This window comes from Eptesicus fuscus, chromosome 2, assembly GCF_027574615.1.
Source record: "Eptesicus fuscus isolate TK198812 chromosome 2, DD_ASM_mEF_20220401, whole genome shotgun sequence".
In the NCBI taxonomy this organism is placed as follows: Eukaryota; Metazoa; Chordata; class Mammalia; order Chiroptera; family Vespertilionidae; genus Eptesicus; species Eptesicus fuscus.
In genome coordinates this window covers 17,514,317-17,535,059 of record NC_072474.1, presented here as the reverse complement: position 1 = coordinate 17,535,059, position 20,743 = coordinate 17,514,317, and the positions used below count along the sequence as shown (strand labels likewise).

General features: G+C 39.1%; 1 protein-coding gene and 1 pseudogene across 2 annotated transcripts; one reads left to right on the top strand and one right to left on the bottom strand.

Moving 5' to 3' along the window:
- Positions 1-354: 354 nt before the first annotated feature.
- Positions 355-9,887, top strand: THNSL1 (threonine synthase like 1). 2 transcript variants are annotated; one of them, XM_028156602.2, is made up of 3 exons: positions 383-547; positions 6,124-6,185; positions 7,543-9,887. In XM_028156602.2, the coding sequence occupies exon 3, from the start codon at positions 7,595-7,597 to the stop codon at positions 9,824-9,826; it is 2,232 nt and encodes a 743-aa protein (XP_028012403.1). In that variant the 5' UTR covers positions 383-547; positions 6,124-6,185; positions 7,543-7,594; the 3' UTR covers positions 9,827-9,887. The 2 variants fall into 2 exon arrangements, 1 of the variants encoding a protein (XP_028012403.1); XR_008558022.1 differs by lacking the exons at positions 6,124-6,185; positions 7,543-9,887 and adding an exon at positions 5,356-5,523 and having other exon boundaries at positions 355-547.
- An 8,989-nt stretch (positions 9,888-18,876) lies between these two features.
- LOC103292655 (polyadenylate-binding protein 4-like) lies at positions 18,877-20,363 on the bottom strand (annotated as a pseudogene).
- Between the last annotated feature and the right edge of the window lie 380 nt (positions 20,364-20,743).

Sequence of the window (20,743 nt, the reverse complement as noted above, 5' to 3'; positions counted from 1 at the left end):
TCACCGCAGCTCATTCTTCAAAAGCTCAGTATGGAGACCACTGTTTATATGTGCCTGTGGGAGTAATGGGGTGAAAAACGGCGCCCCTTTATAAATGTTTTTTTCTGTCTCTGTATATATGGAGAAAGATTCAGACACAGAAGCCCGGCGGGCGGGCTGAGGTCACACAATAAGGCTCTAGCGCGCAGGTCCCAATTCCGGCCGGGGCGGGGCCAGAGGCCGAGGCCACGCCGACGCACGGCCCACGTGGAGAGCGGACCGGGTAGGGGCGGGGCCGGAAACAGCTCGTAGGTGGAGCCTGACGAGAGTCACGTGCCTGATGCTGGGCGGCTCTGGAGGTGGGTGTGGCGCTCGGGAGCGCCAGGCGGCACCGGCGCAGGCGCAGGCGTGGGGGCCGCGGCGTGGGGGCGGTCCTGGCGAGGTCTTGGGCCTGGGCTGTGGTCGGGGGGCCAGGGCCGGAGATGTGGGGTTCGATCCCGAGGCGATGCTCCTGGACACTCCCTCCCATTTCTGTCTCTTTCCCCGTCTTCTCAGTGTGATTTTCTTGGTGAGTTATTGCAGGAGGAAGGAAGGGAGGCCTTAGACACCAGTCCGCTCCCATCGCATGCCTGTCTCCTCCGCGCCCTCCCCTGTCTGCTCCTCGCTTGTCCTCGTCTTCACAGCTCATCTCTCGGCTGCTTCGGTCCTGGGCTGGCGGTGCTCGCGGTGCGCCCACGGCCGCCGGGCCTGCCACCCACCTGTCGCGCCCCGCGTCTCCCCCGGGCCCTGCGCCTCCCCGGTTTCTCTGCTTTCCGCCCTGTCTCCCCCTGGATCGGCCCCTCCTCTTAGGTCTTTCAACACAAGTGTGTGGACTTGTTTTTTTAAACGTGTAGCCTGAACCAGAGGAAGCCTTTTATGTGGGCCCTGTAATGTTTGCCCATTTTTTTTTTTTTGGTGTCCATTTTTGAAAATTGTCTTTGTGAGAAGCGGTGTTTGTCCGTTCTCAACCCATTTGATCTTCCATAAACCAACTTATACACGAGTGACTGCTGAGGGAAATTCACTTAAAAGCTTTTGCCATCCCAATCTCTAAAAGACATGTGGGCAATGTGATGCGGGAAGGAAGATAGTGGGAACCACCCTTACGGTGGTCGCTGTCCAAAGAGAATAAAGATGCTCGAGGGTGGGAGAGCGCGCCAGTTCCGCCCTCTCAGTGTTTTGGTTTTTGCTGAGCATGCGCAAAGAAAAGTTTTGTTCTCTGTACATGTTAAGATTTGAACTGAGGGCTCAGAATGATAATACCATTAGCCACATGGATAGCCATTGGCCAAAACTTACAGTTTTTCTAATTGGAAGGAACACTTGTGATGGTTTGTGTTAATCAGTTCCCTTAGGAGCCAGTAAGGGCAAAGAAGAGTATTTCTTCAGTTAATAAGTACCAACTGGCCTTAGCTAATCTTAACTTCCTGGTGTTCCTGAACACAGTATTTTCACTGATGTCAGTATACTTACTGTGGTTTTACAATTACTAAACAGAATTTAAGATCTTCTCACTATAGTATATTTAGTTTACAATCATGATGGAAGTTGTTAAATCATTTGGAAAGGAACATTTTTGTTTTTTCTTAGATGCTTGATGTGTAATTCTGCTTGTTTTTTTTTGAAAGTATGTTTACAAAGAATATATTTTTAATTTCTATATTTTCCTCAAAACGGCAGTACTGTTCAAGGAAATGCCTGTGGCCAATATGTCCACAGGAGATTAGTGTTGGGATACCATCAGAGATCATGCACTTTTCTGTAAAGGGCTAGTTAATAAATATTTAGGCCTTTGAGGTCAGATGGTTTCTGTTGCAGATACTCAACTCTACATTGTAGCTCATCAGCAGCCAAAGGCAGTACTGAACAAATGAACAAATGGAAGCAAAGTTGTGTTGCTAATTTGGCCTGTGGGTTGTAGTTGGCACAGACCCTTGTTAAAAATGTTTGACATAAAAAGGTGTTTTTTGTTTTTCCTAAAGATTATTGAATCTACTTAGATGAATAAAATAGGTGTAGGTGGGAATACAAATATGATAATTGGGAGGAAAATAAACGCTTTATAAAGACAAATATACTTTAAAATATTTTTCTAAGTTATAAAATGGAAAAGTGTACTTTAAAAAGGCTTGAATTAAATACTCAAGACCATTAAGAGGATATCTAACAGCAAAAGGAAACAATAGGAAATGCTTAGTCAGCTTTGATACTAAGATAAAAGCAATGATGAGTAGGAACTTGTAAAATCCCTATGATTACAACATGGCATGGAGTGTGTGATCCTTTCACCCTCTCCACTTGGAAATTCCTATGGAAGTAGGAGCTTGTTGAAAGGATTTTTGTTCAGAAGCCCCAGAGCTTTACCCCCCACCCATCATTAGTTTATATCCTAGTATAGTGGTCGGCAAACTCATTAGTCAACAGCCAAATATCAACAGTACAATGATTGAAATTTCTTTTGAGAGCCAAATTTTTTAAATTTAAACTTCTAACGCCACTTCTTCAAAATAGACTCGCCCAGGCCGTGGTATTTTGTGGAAGAGCCACACTCAAGGGGCCAAAGAGCCGCATGTGGCTCGCGAGCCGCAGTTTGCCGACCACAGTCCTAGTATATTTTTATTTGTTCTTATTACTTGTAAAATAATTTAATGCTATAAAATGCAGTAATTTAAAAGAATTTTTAAAAACCTCAATATCTTTCTTCATAAGATAGTGGTTTAGTCATCTGAGAAATTTAAATAGAGATTGCATTAATATAGGATGACAAACAAGTTCATTGAACCCCATATAGCCAGTTCTCATCAGGAGATAATTTTTGAAGTACTATGTCTTATTTTATTATGGAGGAGAATATAATAGCAAATATTTTAAATGGGTGAAAAATGTTGAATCATTTTGACTAAGTAGGACTCTGACAATTTCCCAGAGGAATTGAAAACTAGGTAATTTTATAATGGTCAAGAGATTTGGTCTTTAAGTAAATGTTTTTGCTTTCTGACTCCTATGTGATTGACTTTCATTTAATTTCAAATAGTTTTGTCCTTTGGCTAAGGAAAAATTTCCTATTCGTGACCATTATACTGAAAAACATGCTAACATATAAATAAATGAAAAAATGTCTAATAACATGGCTTTGAATCATAAAAGAAAATGATACACAGTTGATCCTCACTTTTCACAGGTTCCATATTTGTGAATTCTGGCTAAAATTTATTTATAACCCCTAATTAATACATGCAACACTTTTGTAGTCATTCTCAGACATGCACACAGTGGTGAAAAATTTGAGTTGTCTGATGTGCATGTTCCATGCTGGAGTCAAGCAAGGTGACCCTCTGCCTTCTTGCTTCAGCTCTCATACTGTAGACAAGTGTCCTTTTCATGTCTATTTAGTGCCACATTTTTCACATTTTTGTGCTTCTAGTTGGTGATTTTGCTGTTTAAAATGACCCCCAAGCAGAGTGCTGAAGTGCTGCCTGGTGTTCCCCAGGCAACAGTGCTATCAGGGCCTTACAGAGAAAATGTGTGTTAGATTAGCTCCATTCAGGCATGAATTAAGATTGCTGTTGGCTGTGAGTTCATTGGTAATGAATCAACTGTATATGTTAAATAAGATGTCTTTAAACAGAAACACATATAAAACAAGGTTATGTATTTCTCAGAAGCAGGAGTTTAATATTCACTAATTCAATATTCCTGGTAACTTTATAGAACGCTAGTACCATGAATAACGCTAGTACCATGACTGTATTACTTAAGTAAAATTCTGTTTCTAGATAAAAGTTACATGCTGTGGGCATTATTCCATCTTCTCTTGTCATTTACTTTGCTTGCAATGGATGTTGAAGTCCTAAAATTAGTTTGTGGCTAAATGTTATAAAAGCAAAATTAGTATGTAGCTTAAGAATTCATCTTCTTTATTTTGCTTTGAAAAGATAATATTTGTTACATGTGCTAACACTTAACAGCATTTTTTTCTAGAGTCAGAAAGATTTTTATGATGAAATAATATTGATACAGAATTAATAAATTGAACTGTCAGGATTTTTTTTTTCCTTTTCTCTAATCCTCACGCAAAGATATGCCTTTTTTCTGTTGATCTTTAGAGAGAGAGGAAGGGGAGAGAAACATCATTGCCTCCTGTATGTACCCCCGCTAGGTATGTGCCTGACAGGGAATCAAACCCGCCACCTTTTGGTGTGTAGGACAACACTCCAACCAACAGAGCCACCCAGCCAGGACCATAATTTTCTATTTTATTTATTTATTTTTATTGATTTCAGAGAGGAAGGGAGAGGGGGAGAGAGAGAGGGAGGGAGAGAGAAACATCAATGATGAGAGAGAATCATTGATTGGCTGCCTCCTGCACGCCCCCACTGGGAATCGAGCCTACAACCTCAGCATATGCCCTTGACCGAAATCAAACTTGGGACCCTTCAGTCGCAGGCCAATGCTCTATCCACTGAGCCAAACCAGCTGGGGCCATAATTTTCTATTTTAAATTCATATTAAAGAAGGGAAAGTAGGGCTACAAAAGATAAAGTGACGTTAACACATGTTTGTGTTACAGTCTTCTTTTAATGGAATTGATATTAAGTATTGTAGTAACCAGCATAAAGGGGAAGGAAAGATCAGTTAAAAGACTTGTGTCCAGCTCTGGCCAAGTGATTCAGTTGGTTGGAGCATAGTCCCATACACCAAAAGGTTGTGGGTTCCATCCCTGGTTGGGGCAGGTATGGGAATCAACCGATTGATATTTCTCTCACATGCATATTTATTTTCTCTCTCTCTCTCTCTCTCGCTCTCTCTCTCTCTCTCTCTCTCTCTCTCTCTCTCTCTCAAAGTCAATTAAAAAAAAATATCCTCGGGTGAGGATTAAAAAAAAAAAAAAAAAAGACAAAATGTCCATAAAAACAAACCAGCTATTCAAGTAATACGGAATTATTACTAATACATCAAAAATTATGCATTGGGAAATAAAAAAAGAAGACATTGTGGTTTTATAAGCAAAAGTCTCCTGATTAGAAGGTTAATCAGGCTGTTTTATATACAGTCCCTCAAAATTAGCTAGTGTATATTATTAGAATACAGTTTAATAAAAGAAGTTGCTGATATGGTTCAAGTATACAGTTCTCTGGTCCTTGGTTTACTCTAGGGAAAGGATTAGACTGTGTACCGTATGTCAAAACAGTTGATTTACAGGTGAGTACCACTGTTTTCTCTGAAGACTTATAAATAAACAAAACCATTAAAAAATATGCCTAATCTTTGTGCCAAGATAACCTGATTCAATTTATATCTTTTTAAAAAAATATATTTTATTGATTTTTTTTACAGAGAGGAAGGGAGAGGGATAGACAGTTAGAAACATTGATGAGAGAGAAACATCCATCAGCCGCCTCCTGCACACCCCCTACTGGGGATGTGCCCGCAACCAAGGTACATGCCCTTGACCGGAATCAAACCTGGGACCCTTCAGTCTGCAGGCCGATGCTTTAGCCACTGAGCCAAACCGGTTAGGGCTCAATTTATATCTTTTTAGCCCATTGTCATTGAGTGACTATGATTAATGTTACTATAAATATGAATATCCCTGTGTGCCAGCCACTGTGATACATGCTTTGAATTTATTACAAATGAATTTAAATGGACTAAGAGGTACCTGTTTGTGGCAAGTGCTTTATTTGTGCTTTTTACAGTGTGTTTTAATACAAGCAAATTATGTCTTGATTCAAATTCTCATTTCATAGCTTTATTCCATGATTTATTTTCCTCTGATCACTAAATATACAGTTAAATTCTTAAAATTTTAGGTGTCATTGTGAAAGATTTTATATATTTTATTATTTGGTTATATTTTATATTGCTTGATGGCAGAAATTTCTTCAATACGGTTTAGTAAAACTATTTTCTATGATAAGATACTGTTGAAAAAAGCAGTATCTTCATCTTTTAATAACAGACTTGGGAAAACGTGAAAAGGGTCCATTATTGTTTTGCACTTTAAATATTTCAAATGGGCATTGTAATAATAGAATAGTCTAATTGTGGAATTTTGTGATACTGTGTGCAGTTATGATTAACTTGACATTTTTTCCATTATAGACTCCACTTTTTTTGCAAAGATTGACTTTGTCTCAGCATCTACAAATGCTTCATCAAGATTGGTACGTGTGTATCATATGTTTACAAGTCACTGGGAGTTAAGCACAGCACATACAAGTTGAAAAGCCAAATAAAGAAATGTATTCCTTCTCTTGACAGTTGCAATTTAACTTGTAAATTAAATTCAGTGTTAGTTTAAAATGGCTTAAATGGTTAATTACAGAACAAAGTTTGAGTAGAATTGATAATCAGAATAGTAAATGACTGAAAGTTTTCAGAACATATTTAAGCGTAGCATCTAACATTTAATATGGTTTAGTTGCATTTTGGTTCTACAGAATGTGTGAAAAGCCCCACTGTGTAGTGGTCAAATTATCTTAGTCAATTTAAATGAACGTTGCAGAAGTTATTAACTTGCATTTTACATGTGACTAAATTTTTGACTTGTCTGGCATACATTTATGTTTTAATGGTGAGTATATTTCTAAAAACAGGAATTTGACCAGTATCCAAAGCTGCTTTGGATTCCAGAATAAGTTTTCCCTCTTGCCATTGATAACATTCTTGAGGTTTGTTTTTTTTCTATCACTCTGGAGTCTGGAATTTGAATTAAGTCTCTTCACTGATGATGTTTATAGGACAGAGACCAAAGTGATGGTCCCATGCAGATAAGGTTATAGATATGTGGCCTTTGACCTTGCTGCTGATCATCACTTTAACTATTTGCATAATGTTATACCTTTCATTCTAGCTTATTTTAAAAGGTCTTCAATATGAAGAATATATGAGAAAGATTCTTAAAAGTATACATAGAAAAGGCACATAGAAATAAAATATCATACCTGGGCCCTATAGTTTGGAAAGTTATTTAAGCATTTTATAAGCAAATATTTTATTCTGGTTTCCTGTTTGAATACTGTGTCTAAGAAATGTATGAGTAACATGATAGTCTATAAACATGTTCATATAACTAAAGAGAAATTAAATATAAAAACAATCATCTTTTTGTGAATTCTAAGCAACTAACATTCCAACTTTAAATAACCCTTATTATATGCGTTATAAAACATAAAACAATTTTCATTACAGGAAAAAGAAATACTAATTTGATTTAGTATATTTTTTTCAAAAAGCACCTATGATAATGGCATTTTCTGAACAAAATTTATGTTGCTTAATTGCTACAAATTATTAAAGTTTTGATTATTCAGTGTCTTGAGATTTGAAAAGATTTTTAAAGATGTAATATGCAATATATGGGAATTTGGATTCAAATACTTTTTTAAAATATCCCATAAATTTGGAAGATTTTAAAATAGTTTATGTACTGTGGACATGGTTATATTCACTCCTGTGAGGATTTTAAGTCTGTTGAAATTAGTAACCAAATATCCTTTCTTTTTTTTATGTTTTGAAAAGGATTAAAGCCAGTTTTTAGGTTGGCTTTGGAAAAAAAAAAAGTGAAAAGAGAATGCTCCACTTTAACCGATGTCAACATCTGAAACAAATAACCCAGAAATGTTTTTCTTTTATACATGCTAAAACGGATAAACATGCACAGCTATATCTTTCAAGAACCTTTGCACTTGCAGAATTAAGGAAGTCATGTCACTCAGTTCACTCTCTTGTTGGAGACAAAAATATTATCCTGATGGGATTGCCTGGAGCTGGGAAAACAACAGTAGGCAGAATAATAGGGCTGAAACTAGGCTGTTGTGTCATAGATGTGGATGATGATATCCTTGAAAAAACCTGGAATATGAGTGTGTCTGAAAAATTACAGGATGTTGGTAATGAACAATTTTTAGAAGAGGAAGGAAAAGCTGTGTTAAACTTCTCTACATCTGGAAGTGTGATTTCCCTTACTGGGTCTAACCCAATGCATGACACTAGCATGTGGCATCTGAAGAAAAATGGAATAATTGTATACCTGGATGTACCTCTAATAGATATAGTTAATCGTCTAAAATTAATGAAAATAGATAGGATTGTAGGTCAGAATTCTGGGACAGCTATGATAGACTTACTTAAATTTAGAAGGCAGTATTATAAGAAGTGGTATGATACCCGTGTTTTTTGTGAAAGTGGGGCTTCCCCAGAGGAGGTAGCTGACAAAGTGCTTAATGAAGTTAAAAGATACCAAGATGTGGACTCAGAAACCTTCATTTCAACAAGACACGTTTGGCCTAAAGACTGTGAACAGAAGGTTACGACAAAATTCTTTAGTGAAGCTGTGATTGAGGGGTTAGCTTCTGATGGTGGACTCTTTGTTCCTGAGAAGGAATTTCCAAAATTAAACTGTGGGGAGTGGAAAAGATTAGTAGGAGCAACCTACATAGAAAGAGCACAAATACTGTTGGAAAAGTGTATACATCCTGCTGACATACCTGCTGCCAGATTGGGAGAAATGATTGAAACTGCTTATGGGGAAAACTTTGTCTGCTCAAAAATTGCCCCTGTCAGGCATCTTTCAGGCAACCAGTTCATCCTGGAGTTGTTTTATGGACCAACAGGATCATTTAAAGATTTGTCTTTACAGCTTATGCCTCATCTTTTTGCACACTGTATTCCACCCAGTTGCAATTATATGATACTTGTAGCAACTTCAGGAGACACAGGGAGTGCTGTCTTAAATGGTTTTAGTAATCTTAATAAAAATGACAAGCAAAGAATAGCTGTGGCCACGTTTTTTCCTGAGAATGGAATAAGTGATTTTCAAAAAGCACAGATAATTGGCAGTCAGGAAGAAAATGGATGGGCAATGGGTGTCAAGTCAGATTTTGATTTTTGCCAGACAGCTATAAAAAGAATTTTTAAAGATTCTGACTTTACTGGCTTTCTTACTGTGGAATATGGAACAATCTTAAGTTCAGCTAATTCCATAAACTGGGGCCGATTGCTTCCCCAAGTAGTTTATCATGCTTCTGCATATCTTGATCTTGTTAGCCAAGGCTTTATTTCCTTTGGAAGCCCAGTGGATGTCTGTATTCCCACAGGAAACTTTGGTAACATTTTAGCTGCAGTGTATGCCAAAATGATGGGAATCCCTATTCGAAAATTTATTTGTGCCTCTAATCAGAACCACGTTTTGACTGATTTTATAAAAACAGGACGTTATGACCTAAGAGAAAGGAAATTAGCACAAACTTTTTCACCAGCAATAGATATTCTTAAATCTTCAAACCTGGAACGACATTTACACTTGCTGGCTAATAAAGATGGACAATTAATGAAAAAATTATTTAATCAATTAGAAGAGCAGCATCACTTTCAGATAGAAAAGAATCTAGTTGAGAAACTTCAGCAGGATTTTGTAGCCGACTGGTGCTCTGAGGGAGAGTGCCTCGCAGCTATTCACTCCACCTACAATAATTCCGGGTATATTTTGGATCCACACACTGCTGTTGCAAAAGTGGTTGCAGATAGAATGCAAGACAAAACCTGTCCAGTGATTGTCACATCTACAGCTCATTACTCAAAGTTTGCACCTGCTATCATGCAGGCCTTAAAGATTCAAGAAATCAACCAAACTTTGTCAAGTCGGCTTTATTTACTGAGTTCATACAATGCATTACCTCCACTACATGAGGCTTTATTAGAGAGGACAAAACAGCAAGAGAAGATGGAGTATCAGGTCTGTGCAGCTGATGTGAATGTCCTGAAGAGTCATGTGGAAAAACTAATACAAAATCAATTCATATAAGTTTTCTGAGTAAAATAATTTTTTTGTTAATAACCATGCAATAATAAATCACAAAAATTGATTTGGAGTACAATAGTCTTTTTTTTATTTAGCTATGTTTATATTATTATCTTTTGGAATTTCAATAGCCTAACCTCTAGGACTGAACTTTCTATCTCTACATGCTCCTTGGATCCTTAAAAGGTACCTGTCACTTAATCTAGAAGTGGCAAAAAGGTTGCATAGTGCACAGACCCTTGTGCTATTGTGCTGTTCTGTTTACTCACGAGGGATGCATCAGTTCCCACTTCCTACCCCCACTTTTAGGTGGACCAAAATGCCTGGTATTTAATTTGGCAATTAAAATATTTAAACACAGTTGTTAACAACTACTACATTTGTAACCATTACTAGTTCTCTTCTGATGAGAAAGATAATTTACCGCTCAAATGGCTAATTTGTATGGAGGAAGTAGGTTATCTGCTAAGATAGAGCCAGTGTTTTTAACTCTACTCAGAATCCATTTGGGCTACAAATAATTATGTGTAAGTGACACCATCCAAATTAGATAACTGTTCTGTTTTCCATTCTCCTTTGGATGTTTATAGTTAGAGTGACGTAGTTTGAAAATCAGGACACATGATTTAAATCCAGGATGTAATAATCAACAGACCTACTTTGAAGTGGATTCAGAAATAAAATGGCTTACCTATTTCAAGAGAAATTTTTTCCAAAATTCAGTGTATTTGAATAGTTTTATTAGAAGTATGTTTATAGTTGTAGGTACCAGTTTCCCTATATTATTTGGAGTCCATTCTTCTATACCTATTGTCTCCCTTTTCGATGAGCATTGCTTTTTTTGACAACTAAAACCACACACAATTGATGCACATATTTAATTTTTCTTTCTTTGTAGTAGTAATACATTTTAACCATACATTTGTGAATTTGCTGGATGTTTGATTTCTGAATTAAAGACGGTCACTGAAAGGAACTGTTAGTGTAAGGAACTACTCTCAACCACAAGATGGCATTCCTAACATAATTTGTCTTTGCTGATTAACATTTTACCTCATTTTTTGGTAGAGCTAGCTCCATGAAAAAAACATAAAAATTGTAAGAACTTTTACCATTTGCAACAGCATGGATGGAACTGGAGAGCATTATGCTAAGCGAAATAAGCCAGTCGGAGAAAGATAAATATCACATGATCTCATTCACATGTGGGATATAATGATCAACATAATTTGATGAACAAGAATAGATCAATCTATAGACAAATGGTAGGGGAGGGGAGGGTTAGAGAGAAACCAAAGGACTTATATGCATGCACATTAGCATAACCAATGGACACATACACTGGGGCGGTGGGGGCTTGCCCAAGCTGGGAAGGGATGGGGGAGGGGGTCAATTGGGGAAAAAGGAGACATATGTAGAACTTTAGACAATAAAAAAAAATTGTAAGAAAAAGTAATAGCTTAATGAGCATGAATAATTTCTTAAAACATGCAAACCAATTATGTGTTAACCTTGGCTTTCTGTCTTCTAAAAAGGCGAGGTTTGGTGGAGCTGGGCAAAGGAGGTGTGGAAATTAGGGACATCTGTAATACTGTCAACAATAAAAGTTCTAGAACCAAAAACTGAAAACCAGGAGCAGTTATAAGAAAATAATAGAGGTTTCAAAGTTCACTCTTAGTTATTTTATCATTTCCTTTAAGGATATTTGTTTCAGTAGATGGCATATTTAGAAAATACATCCAGATGTTCACTATGTGTATGAGAATACACTTTTTCTGAAAGGGAGGGACAGTGTTTAACGAAAGACAATTTCTGCCCTCAAGAACTGTAGTTAAGGAGACAACATAAAAAATCATGTACAACCAAAAGAGTTATTGCAAGACAGTCCATGAGTAAGTGAAACATGAGTGATATAGTCAATTGTAAGCTTTAAGGAAAGGATTACCATGCAATAGTCAGAAAAGGTTTCAGAGGGCATGGAAGACGTGGTGAGTCTTGAAGGATGGGAAGACTTGCTGGAAAAAAGGAAGAGGAAATTCATTGCAGACAGAGACAAGGGAAATAGGTAAGGTAAAATGTCCAAGAAAGCACCTGCATTACCTGTGGTCAGTTTGTTCTCAGATACTTCCATTTTTTTCTCAAAACCAGCTTTGATCCTTTCCTCTTAGCTAATGATCTTACCTCATTCAAGAGGAGGAACAAGCCATCAGATACGAAATACCTTAGTTTCCCATCACCAAATGTATAAATCTGCTCACCTGTTTCTATTCTTTTCTACTCCACTTTGATTGAAATTAGGTAGAATCCCACCTCCTTTCAAAGGTTGACCTCTTCAGGTGTGCCTTGGACTCTGTCCTTCCGAATACTTAAGTAACTTGTTACATCAGTTTTCTCCTTTCTTGTTTCTTCAACTTCTCCTCTCCAATGTAACCTTTCTTTCTACGCCATTCAGCTCTCATTTTCTATCTTAAAAAGCATAAGAGCACAACAAAGTCTAAACTTTTACATATTTTCACTATTTTTTATTTATGTCCCAATCAAGGTCAAGCCTCTTCAAAAAGAGTTGTCTACATACAGGTCTCTACTTTCCTCCAATTTTCTCCAGCGTGTGTACAAAGTATACGTTTAAGGATGAATAATTAATACCCATGTAGTCACCACCTCTCTTTAAGAATAAAACATTACTCATAACTGATACCCACTATAGCTCCTCTTTGATACATTCACTTCCCTCCTCCAGAGGTACCACTATTCTAGATTTTCTGTTCATCATTCCCTTGTTTGTATTTGTAGTTTTGCACTGCTTAGTTTTGCCTCCTTGTAAGTGTTATATAAATGGAGTCATACTATATGTATGCTTCCATCACCTTTTGCTGAAAAACTTTAAAATCCATCCAGATGAGTGAAGCCACAGTTCATTAATTTTTATTACTATGTAATATTCTATTGTATGAGTAGCACAATCTATCCATTTAACAGTTAATGGACATTCAGATTGTCTGATTTTTATCTGTTCTTATATCCAACTAGAGGCCCGGTGCACAAAATTCATGCACGGGGGATGGGGGTGTCCCTCAGCCCAGCCTGTACCCTCTCCAATCAGGGGACCCATCGAGGGATGTCTGATTGCCCATTTAGGCCCAATCCTGGTGGGATCGGGCCTAAATGGGCACTTGGACATCCCTCTCACAATCCAGGACTACTGGCTCCCAACCACTCGCCTGCCTGCCTGCCTGATTGCCCCTAACCACTTCTGCCTGCCAGCCTGATCACCCCCTAACCACTCCCCTGCCAGCCTGATCGATGCCTAACTGCTCCCCTGCCAGCCTGTTTGCCCCTAACTGCCCTCCCCTGCTGGCCTGTTCACCCCTAGCTGCCCTCCCTTGCCAGCCTGGTTGCCGCCAACTGCCCTCCCCTGCTGGCCTGGTCATCACCAACTGCCCTCCCCTTCAGGCCTGGTCACCCCTAACTGCCCTCCTCTGCAGGCCTGGTCCCTCCCAACTGCCCTTCCCTGTTGGCCTGGTTCCCCCCAACTGCCCTCCCCTGTAGGCCTGGTCCCCCCCAACTGTCTCCCCTGCAGGCCTGGTCCCCCCCAATTTCTCTCTCCTGCAGGCCCGGTCACCCCTAACTGCCCTCCCCTGCTAGCCATCTTGTGGTGGCCATCTTGTGTCCACATGGGGGCAGCCATCTTTGACCACATGGAGGCGGCCATCTTGTGTGTTGGAGTGATGGTCAATTTGCATATTACTCTTTTATTAGATAAGATAAGCATATTGTTTTTTAAAATTTGTATTGAAGGCTAATGAATATGGATTTCCAAACATTTGTCATTCTTTCCAATGACATGTAAGAATGGATTTCATAACTTGGCATTATTAAAATAAAACTTTATGGTTTATGAAATAAAATTTATCAATTTTTAGGCTACAGTTATAATTTCTAGCTTTTACTATCTTTGAAATTATTTTAAAATGTCATAAATATAGTGAATTTGTAAGATTTTTTAGAAGAAATTAGATTTTTAAATTATATATTAATGAAAATTGTAATATATGTTTCCATCAAAATAGAGTTTTGAAATTGATAAATTGTTTCATATGAAGTTTTTGTTAGGTTTTAATAGCAATTCACTTTCAAAAATAGTTACAGCAAATACTGTTTCAATCCATGAACTCCTTTATAAAGATTTTATAATTCAAACTAATGTTAGTGAAAAAGAGCTGTTTTTTATGTGAACTTCATTATTAAGTTCGCCCCCAACTGCCCTCCCTTGCAGGCCTGGTTACCCCTAACTGCCCTGTATAAATAATACAGTTTTTGTCCCAATCAAGGAACATGAATAAAACCTATGAAATAATTATTTGTGTGAACCCCATCTGTGTACTCCACAACCATAAAATTGTTAGTTTTAACTCTTTAAAACTTTGAAAACAAATAGCCTCCTTCAAAATCAAAGTTAGAATAAGCTCCTCTGATTAAAAAAACAACAACACAAAGTCAAGAAAGTTGCCAGTGTCTTGGGAAAGGTACCTGTCAAAAACAAGAAATCAAATTGTATAATGTATAACAATACTCTGATCAATTGGCAATATTTTGACGGAAGCCCAACATAGAAAATTTGAATTTGTTTCCTAGAGAAGGTTGCATTGCTCAAGTTAGCTATTTTTCTTTTTAAGCTCTCATTCTGAGTTCTTGTGACTTTCTTCATCTAAATAACAATTGTCTAGAGATATCACTGCACTGAAATTACTATGCAGATGTGGCATTACTTTTTCAGTTATCATTATAGACTTCATTAAGATGATTTAGTGGCTATAAAATGCAGAGTTACTAATACGGGTTAAATTTCTTATGTAAATACTAGAGGCCTGGTGCATGAAATTTGTGCATGGGGGGAGGAGTGTCCCTCAGCCCAGCCTGCATCCTCTCCAATCTGGGACCCCTCAAGGGATGTCCGACTGCCTGTTTAGGCCTGATCCTGGTGAGATCAGGCCTAAATGGGCAGTCAGACATCCCTTTCACAATCCAGGACGGCTGGCTCCCAACCGCTCGCCTGCCTGCCTTCCTGATTGCCCCTAACCACTTCTGCCTGCCAGCCTGATCACCCCCTAACCACTCCCCTGCCAGCCTGATTGATGCCTAACTGCTCCCCTGTCAACCTGTTTGCCCCTAACTGCCCTCCCCTGAAGGCCTGGTCACCCCTAACTGCCCTCCCTACAGGCCTGGTCACCCCCAACTGCTCTCCCCTGCAGGCCCGGTCACCCCCAACTTCCCTCCTCTGCCGGCCTGGTCCCTCCCAACTGCCCTCCCCTGCTGGCCATCTTGTGTCCACATGGGGGCAGGATCTTTGACCACATGGGGGCAGCCATCTTGTGTGTTGGAGTGATGGTCAATCTGCATATTACTCTTTCATTAGATAGGATAGATAGGATAGAGGCCTGGTGCATGGGTGGGGGCCAGCTGGTTTGCCCTAAAGGTTGTCCCGGATCAGGGTGGGGATCCCCTTGGGGCGTGGGGTGGCCTGGGCGAGAGGCCTGTGGTGGTTTGCAGGCCAGCCACGCCCCCCGGCAACCCAAGCAGAGGCCCTGGTATCTGGGATTTATTTATCTTCTACAATTGAAATTTTGTAGCCTTAAGCTGAGGCCAAAGCAGGCCAGGGCTGCAGAAGCTTGGCTTCCTCCATCGCCGGGGGCAACCCTAGCCTCCTTGCTCTCTCCAGCTCCGTGGCTGCCTCCATTTTTGTTGGGATTTATTTATCTTCTATCATTGAAACTTTGTAGCCTTAAGCGGAGGCCTGGGCCAGCCAGGGTGTGCGGAAAGCTTGGCTTCCTCCATTGCCGGGGAAACCCAAGCCTTTCTCCTGCTCACTCCGTGGCTGCAGCCATCTTGGTTGGGTTAATTTGCATACTCGCTCCTGATTGGCTGATGGGCGTGGCTTTGTGGGCGTGGCTTGTGGGTGTAGCCGAGTGATGGTTAATTTGCATATTACTCTTTTATTAGATAGGATTAGGGGAAATTATAATTTTAAATTACATAATTCATAATGAATTGTTTTAAATAAATCCTCATATTTGGTAAGTCCTAAAAGTAGTCAATTTAATACCATCTACTAAATTTAATGGTATCCTTGTGAGAGTATTTGTTTTTTATTTGAGAGAGAGAGAAACATTGACTTGTTGTTCTTATTTATGCATTCATTGCTTGTTTTCTGGATGTGCCCTGACTGGGAATCCAACTCATAACCTTGGTGTACCGGGATGATGCTCTAACTAAATGAGCTACCCAGCCAGGGCTTTGTGAGTATTTTTTTTAAACTAATGCTTTATTACTGTTCGTATGAGTTTGACTACTCTAGATACCTCATATTAGTGAAATCATACAGTATTTAACTTTTTGTGACTCTCAGCACAATGTCCTCAAGTTACCATTCATGTTGTACCACATTTTGTTTATGCATTCATCCATTGATGGTCGTTTGGGTTGTCTCTACATTTTGGCTATTGCTATAAACTTGGGTGTACAAATATCTCCTCAGGACCCTGCTTTCAATTCTTTTGAATATATACCCAGAAGAGTTGCTGGATTATATAATTCTATTTTAACTTTGTTTTCCATAGCAACTGCACCATCTAATATTCCCATCAATGGAAACTTGTGTTATTTTAAAATTTTGTTTTTAAAAAGTTATATATACACCTAGTTTTAAAAATCCAATAGTTTTAAAAAGCTAAAACGAATCAGTGATCCCCTGTATTTATCCTTCTCATACTCACTTCCCAGAGGTAACTATTTTCAAATCAGCTTTTGCTCTGGATTTTTTTTTTTTTTTTCTTGATAACATGCTTAACTGCTAATCTGAATTTTAGCTTTAGATATTATTTATATACATTCTTGTATGAAAGATATTTCTCCTACTTCCACTGTCCTGCCCCACTAACCATTCATATCCTTACCATCTAGCCTCTCAATATAAATATGTTATCATTTTGGGTTAGATCAGTATTAGTGTCTGCATTATTACAACTATAAATATTATTCACAGCTAAATTACATTATGTATTATAATTTTTGATTTTGTATTATTTTTGGAGTTCATATTTATATTTATTTCATTTGCTTAGCTTCTTAAATATATCCCTTTTGGAGCCATCTGTTTTCCTATTCCAATGCAAATTGGTTGATCTCGGGCTGTTACACAACTATTAACCATGGATCTCTAGTTATCTCCTTTCTGTTCACACTGTCTTTGCATTTTTCTCCTGAGTTGGATCCAATTTCTTACTCTTTCTTAGTTTATTTACTAATTTTGGTAGAATCTATCCTCCAGTAGTTTTGAGATAGTATGCATGGGATTGTAATTATTTGAGAAATTGCTTGTCTAAAAATGTATTCCATTTTATTTTTATTTTTAAAAAGTATATTTTATTGATTTTTTACAGAGAGGAAGGGAGAGGGATAGAGAGTTAGAAACATTGATGAGAGAGAAACATCGATCAGCTGCCTCCTGCACACCTCCTACTGGGGATGTGCCCGCAACCAAGGTACATGCCCTTGATCGGAATCGAACCTGGGACCTTTCAGTCTGCAGGCTGATGCTCTATTCACTGAGCCAAACCGGTCAAGGCTGTATTCCATTTTAAACAAGATTGATAGTTTTTCTAGGAATAGAATTATCGGTTAGAAGTCATTTTTCCCTCTTGGAATTTTGAAGCTATTGTTTCACCATATTCTATGTTCTATTTTTGTTTTAGATAAGTCTATTGTTATTTTGATTCTTAATTTTTAAAATGTAACCTTTTAAAAGAAGCTTTTAGGATATTCTCTTTATGGTCTAACATTTCATGACAGTGTTTATTAGTATGTATCTTTTTGCTTGTTTGTTTTGCTATTGGAGCTCTGGTAGGCCTTTTCAATCTGGAAATTCACATCATTCAGTTCTGATAATTTAAAAGTATATTATTTTCTAACTTTCTATCCCTTCCTCACTTTTCTATTCTTTTTCCTCAAACTCCTATTTTGGGGATGTTGGAAATACTGAAGTCATCTTATGTGGTATGGAAGATTGATCATAAAGACAATGGCCAATAACCCCTCCAAACTCTTTATTCACACTCTGATCCTCACATTAACAGGTGAACTCTACTACCTTTCTCATGGAATCTGGGTTGGTCTTATGAGTTGCTTTTCCAATAGAAAGTGGCAGAGGTGATGTCTGAGACATCTAGGCCCCGGGTATAAGAGGATTGGACACGCCCCCTTTATTCTTTTTCTTCTGTAAATTAGCTTAGAGTAGATTACTCAATAGTGAGAGGTGATGTGGAGAGAGGCCTTGGAGAGTGAGAGGGCATCTTGGACTACAGAGCCCCACGCGGTTATAAGTCAGAATGTACTTATGTCACTGCCCTAAGCAAAAGAGGAGAATACCTATATGCTGAGCCCAGTCAACCAACGAATTTATGAAAAATAATAAGTTGTTTTAATTCACTAAGTTTGGGGGTGATTTGTTATGAAATAATAAATAACTGATACATTCTCTAATTCTCTAATACCCTCTTTGCCATTTCCCATTTCTTTTCTATATTTAAATTTATTCATACATTCTTTTTTAGGAGGATTCCACTTTCTGGGTTTTATTTCTCTTTTAACTCTTCTATTAAAAGCTTAATTTACATTATCATGTTTTTAATATTCAACAGCTATTTTTTCTCTGAAAAATTTTAATAGCTTTCTACTAGTATTCTTATTTCAAGGATGTAAACATCTTTTATATTTTTTAAAGAAATTTAATTACAGTTTAAAAGTGCTTTTGAAATCTGTTTTTGTTTCTCTTGAAGTCCACTTTTGGATTGTTTTGGTTTCTGTCTTTTCCATTGATACATTTCTTAAGTGTTTGGTGATCCTTTTATTTTTAATTTTCAAGTAGTAAGAAACTGACCAGAAATTATTTCCTTGATGAAACTTGTCAATTATTGGACTTCACTGTAAGACAATCTGATTGGGTCATTTTAGTGGATACTCTCAACTCTATCTATAGGGCTTTTCTTTGGGCCTGATTAGATTTCCTGGAAAGGAATCCTGGAGGGAAGAATACCGTACACTAGAAGCATTCCCGTAATCTTTCCAGCCAGGTTCGAATGCATGGTTTGGATGAGAGGGAACAAACATTCGCCCAGCATCTGCTTCTGTTCCTGGGGGGGTGCTGCGGCCAGCATGGAGGCGGACAGGGGCTCCTCCCCTGCACATAGACCACAGGCTGGGGTGCCTGCAGCGGTGGTATAGCAGGGTGAGGGCTGCGGACACTGGAGGCATACTTGTAAGGTGCAACAGCCCGAGGAGCAGCAGCAGCCACAGCAGCACGAGGTGCTAAGTTCTGCACAGCTGTGGGAACACCTCCAGACTGGCAGCTGTCAGTCAGCTCTTGCTGGGCAGCACCAGCCCCACCAAAGTCCATAGCCAAGCAGTCCGGGCACTCAGACCTGACTCTCTGAGCAGTAGTAGGGAGGCCACAAGAGGCCGGAGCATTACCAGTTGGAGCCAGATGCCAAAGAGTTGGACTGGCGTATAGCACTTGGCATTCCTTGGAAGCCTTGAGGTCTCCCACCTTGCTGCCAGCGTGGATTAGAGCTCATCTGTGCTAACTGGTTAGGTGTGTAATATGGAGGCCTTCCCTGAGCCTGTGGAACTGCTGGCACAAAGTAGGCACCAGCTGCAGGCTGGAACTGATTTAAGATGGCATTGGCAGGGAGGGCTCTCATTCCGGCCACCCGCTGCATATACTGGTTGGTCAGGTGAGTCTTTCGCTCTTCCTTCCTCTGGGCCAGGGCGACATACAGTGGCTTGGAGCCCACGATGAATCCATTCATCTCAGCGACTGCCTTGGTGGTCTCTTCAGGAGCTAAGAAGCAGACAAAGCCAAACCCTTTGCTTCTCTCATTCTCCTGCATTCCCTCAGCACTGGTGATGGATCCGAAAGGAGGAAACTCTTTCCTTAACTCCTCTTTGTCAATGGTGTCATCCAAGTTCTTAATGTAGAGATTCACCCCCTGAAACCGACTAATTCTCTCTTGCTTCAGCTGTTCAAATTTCTGTTTTAACTTGGCCTGCCGTTCCACTTTCTTCAGTGCACGGCCTACAAAAATGACTTTCCCACTGATTTCTTTTCCATTCATCTCTTCCACAGCCTTATTGGCATCCCCGTGTTTTTCGTAAGTCACAGTCAAAGCCTTTGGATTTCCCAGTGAGATCTCTCATCACCTCGACACTTAAGGTCTTACCAAACTGGCTGAACAGCTCTTTCAGACTCATCATCCACCTCTCCCCCGAAGTTTTTGATATACACATTAGTGAACTCCTTGGCTTTGGCCCCAAGCTTGGCTTCCCACTCTTTTTGAGACTTGAATCTGCCCACAAACACTGTGTGGTCATTGAGGAGCCTGCCATTTATCTTCTCGATGGCCTTGTCTGCAGCCTCATGGGTCTCCTTGCTGCTGCTACCTCTTAGGCAAGGAAAAAACCATTCAAAAGCCAAATAACCCCTCATGAAATTCAGCTCAAGGTTTGAAGACTTCCTAGCTTGTCCTATGGACCTCAATGCTAAGAACCACAAATTGCAAATTTAATAGGTCATTTTGTAGCAAAAGGTCAATTATGAAGCGCCTAGAACTTTTCATTTAAAAGAATATATTCTCTGGGTTCTGCTACAGCTCAGACAATGTTAACTTTTTCCCGCCCCTGTTGTGGGCTTTGATCTTCCCCGCTCCCCCAGAAATTGGTTTTATTTGATGTATCCAAGTCTTTAAGTTTCTTAATAAAGAAAAAACTCCATAAAAAAAAAAGAATACTGTAATCAGATTAGAAAGAAAGAGGCTATGGGTTGTTGTTCAAAATGTAGATTTTTCATTTAGGAACCTCTCCCTATTT

Coding starts and splice junctions, on each gene's coding strand:
- THNSL1 (XM_028156602.2), top strand. CDS start 7,595: ATGCTCCACTTTAACCGATGTCAACATCTGAAACAAATAACCCAGAAA.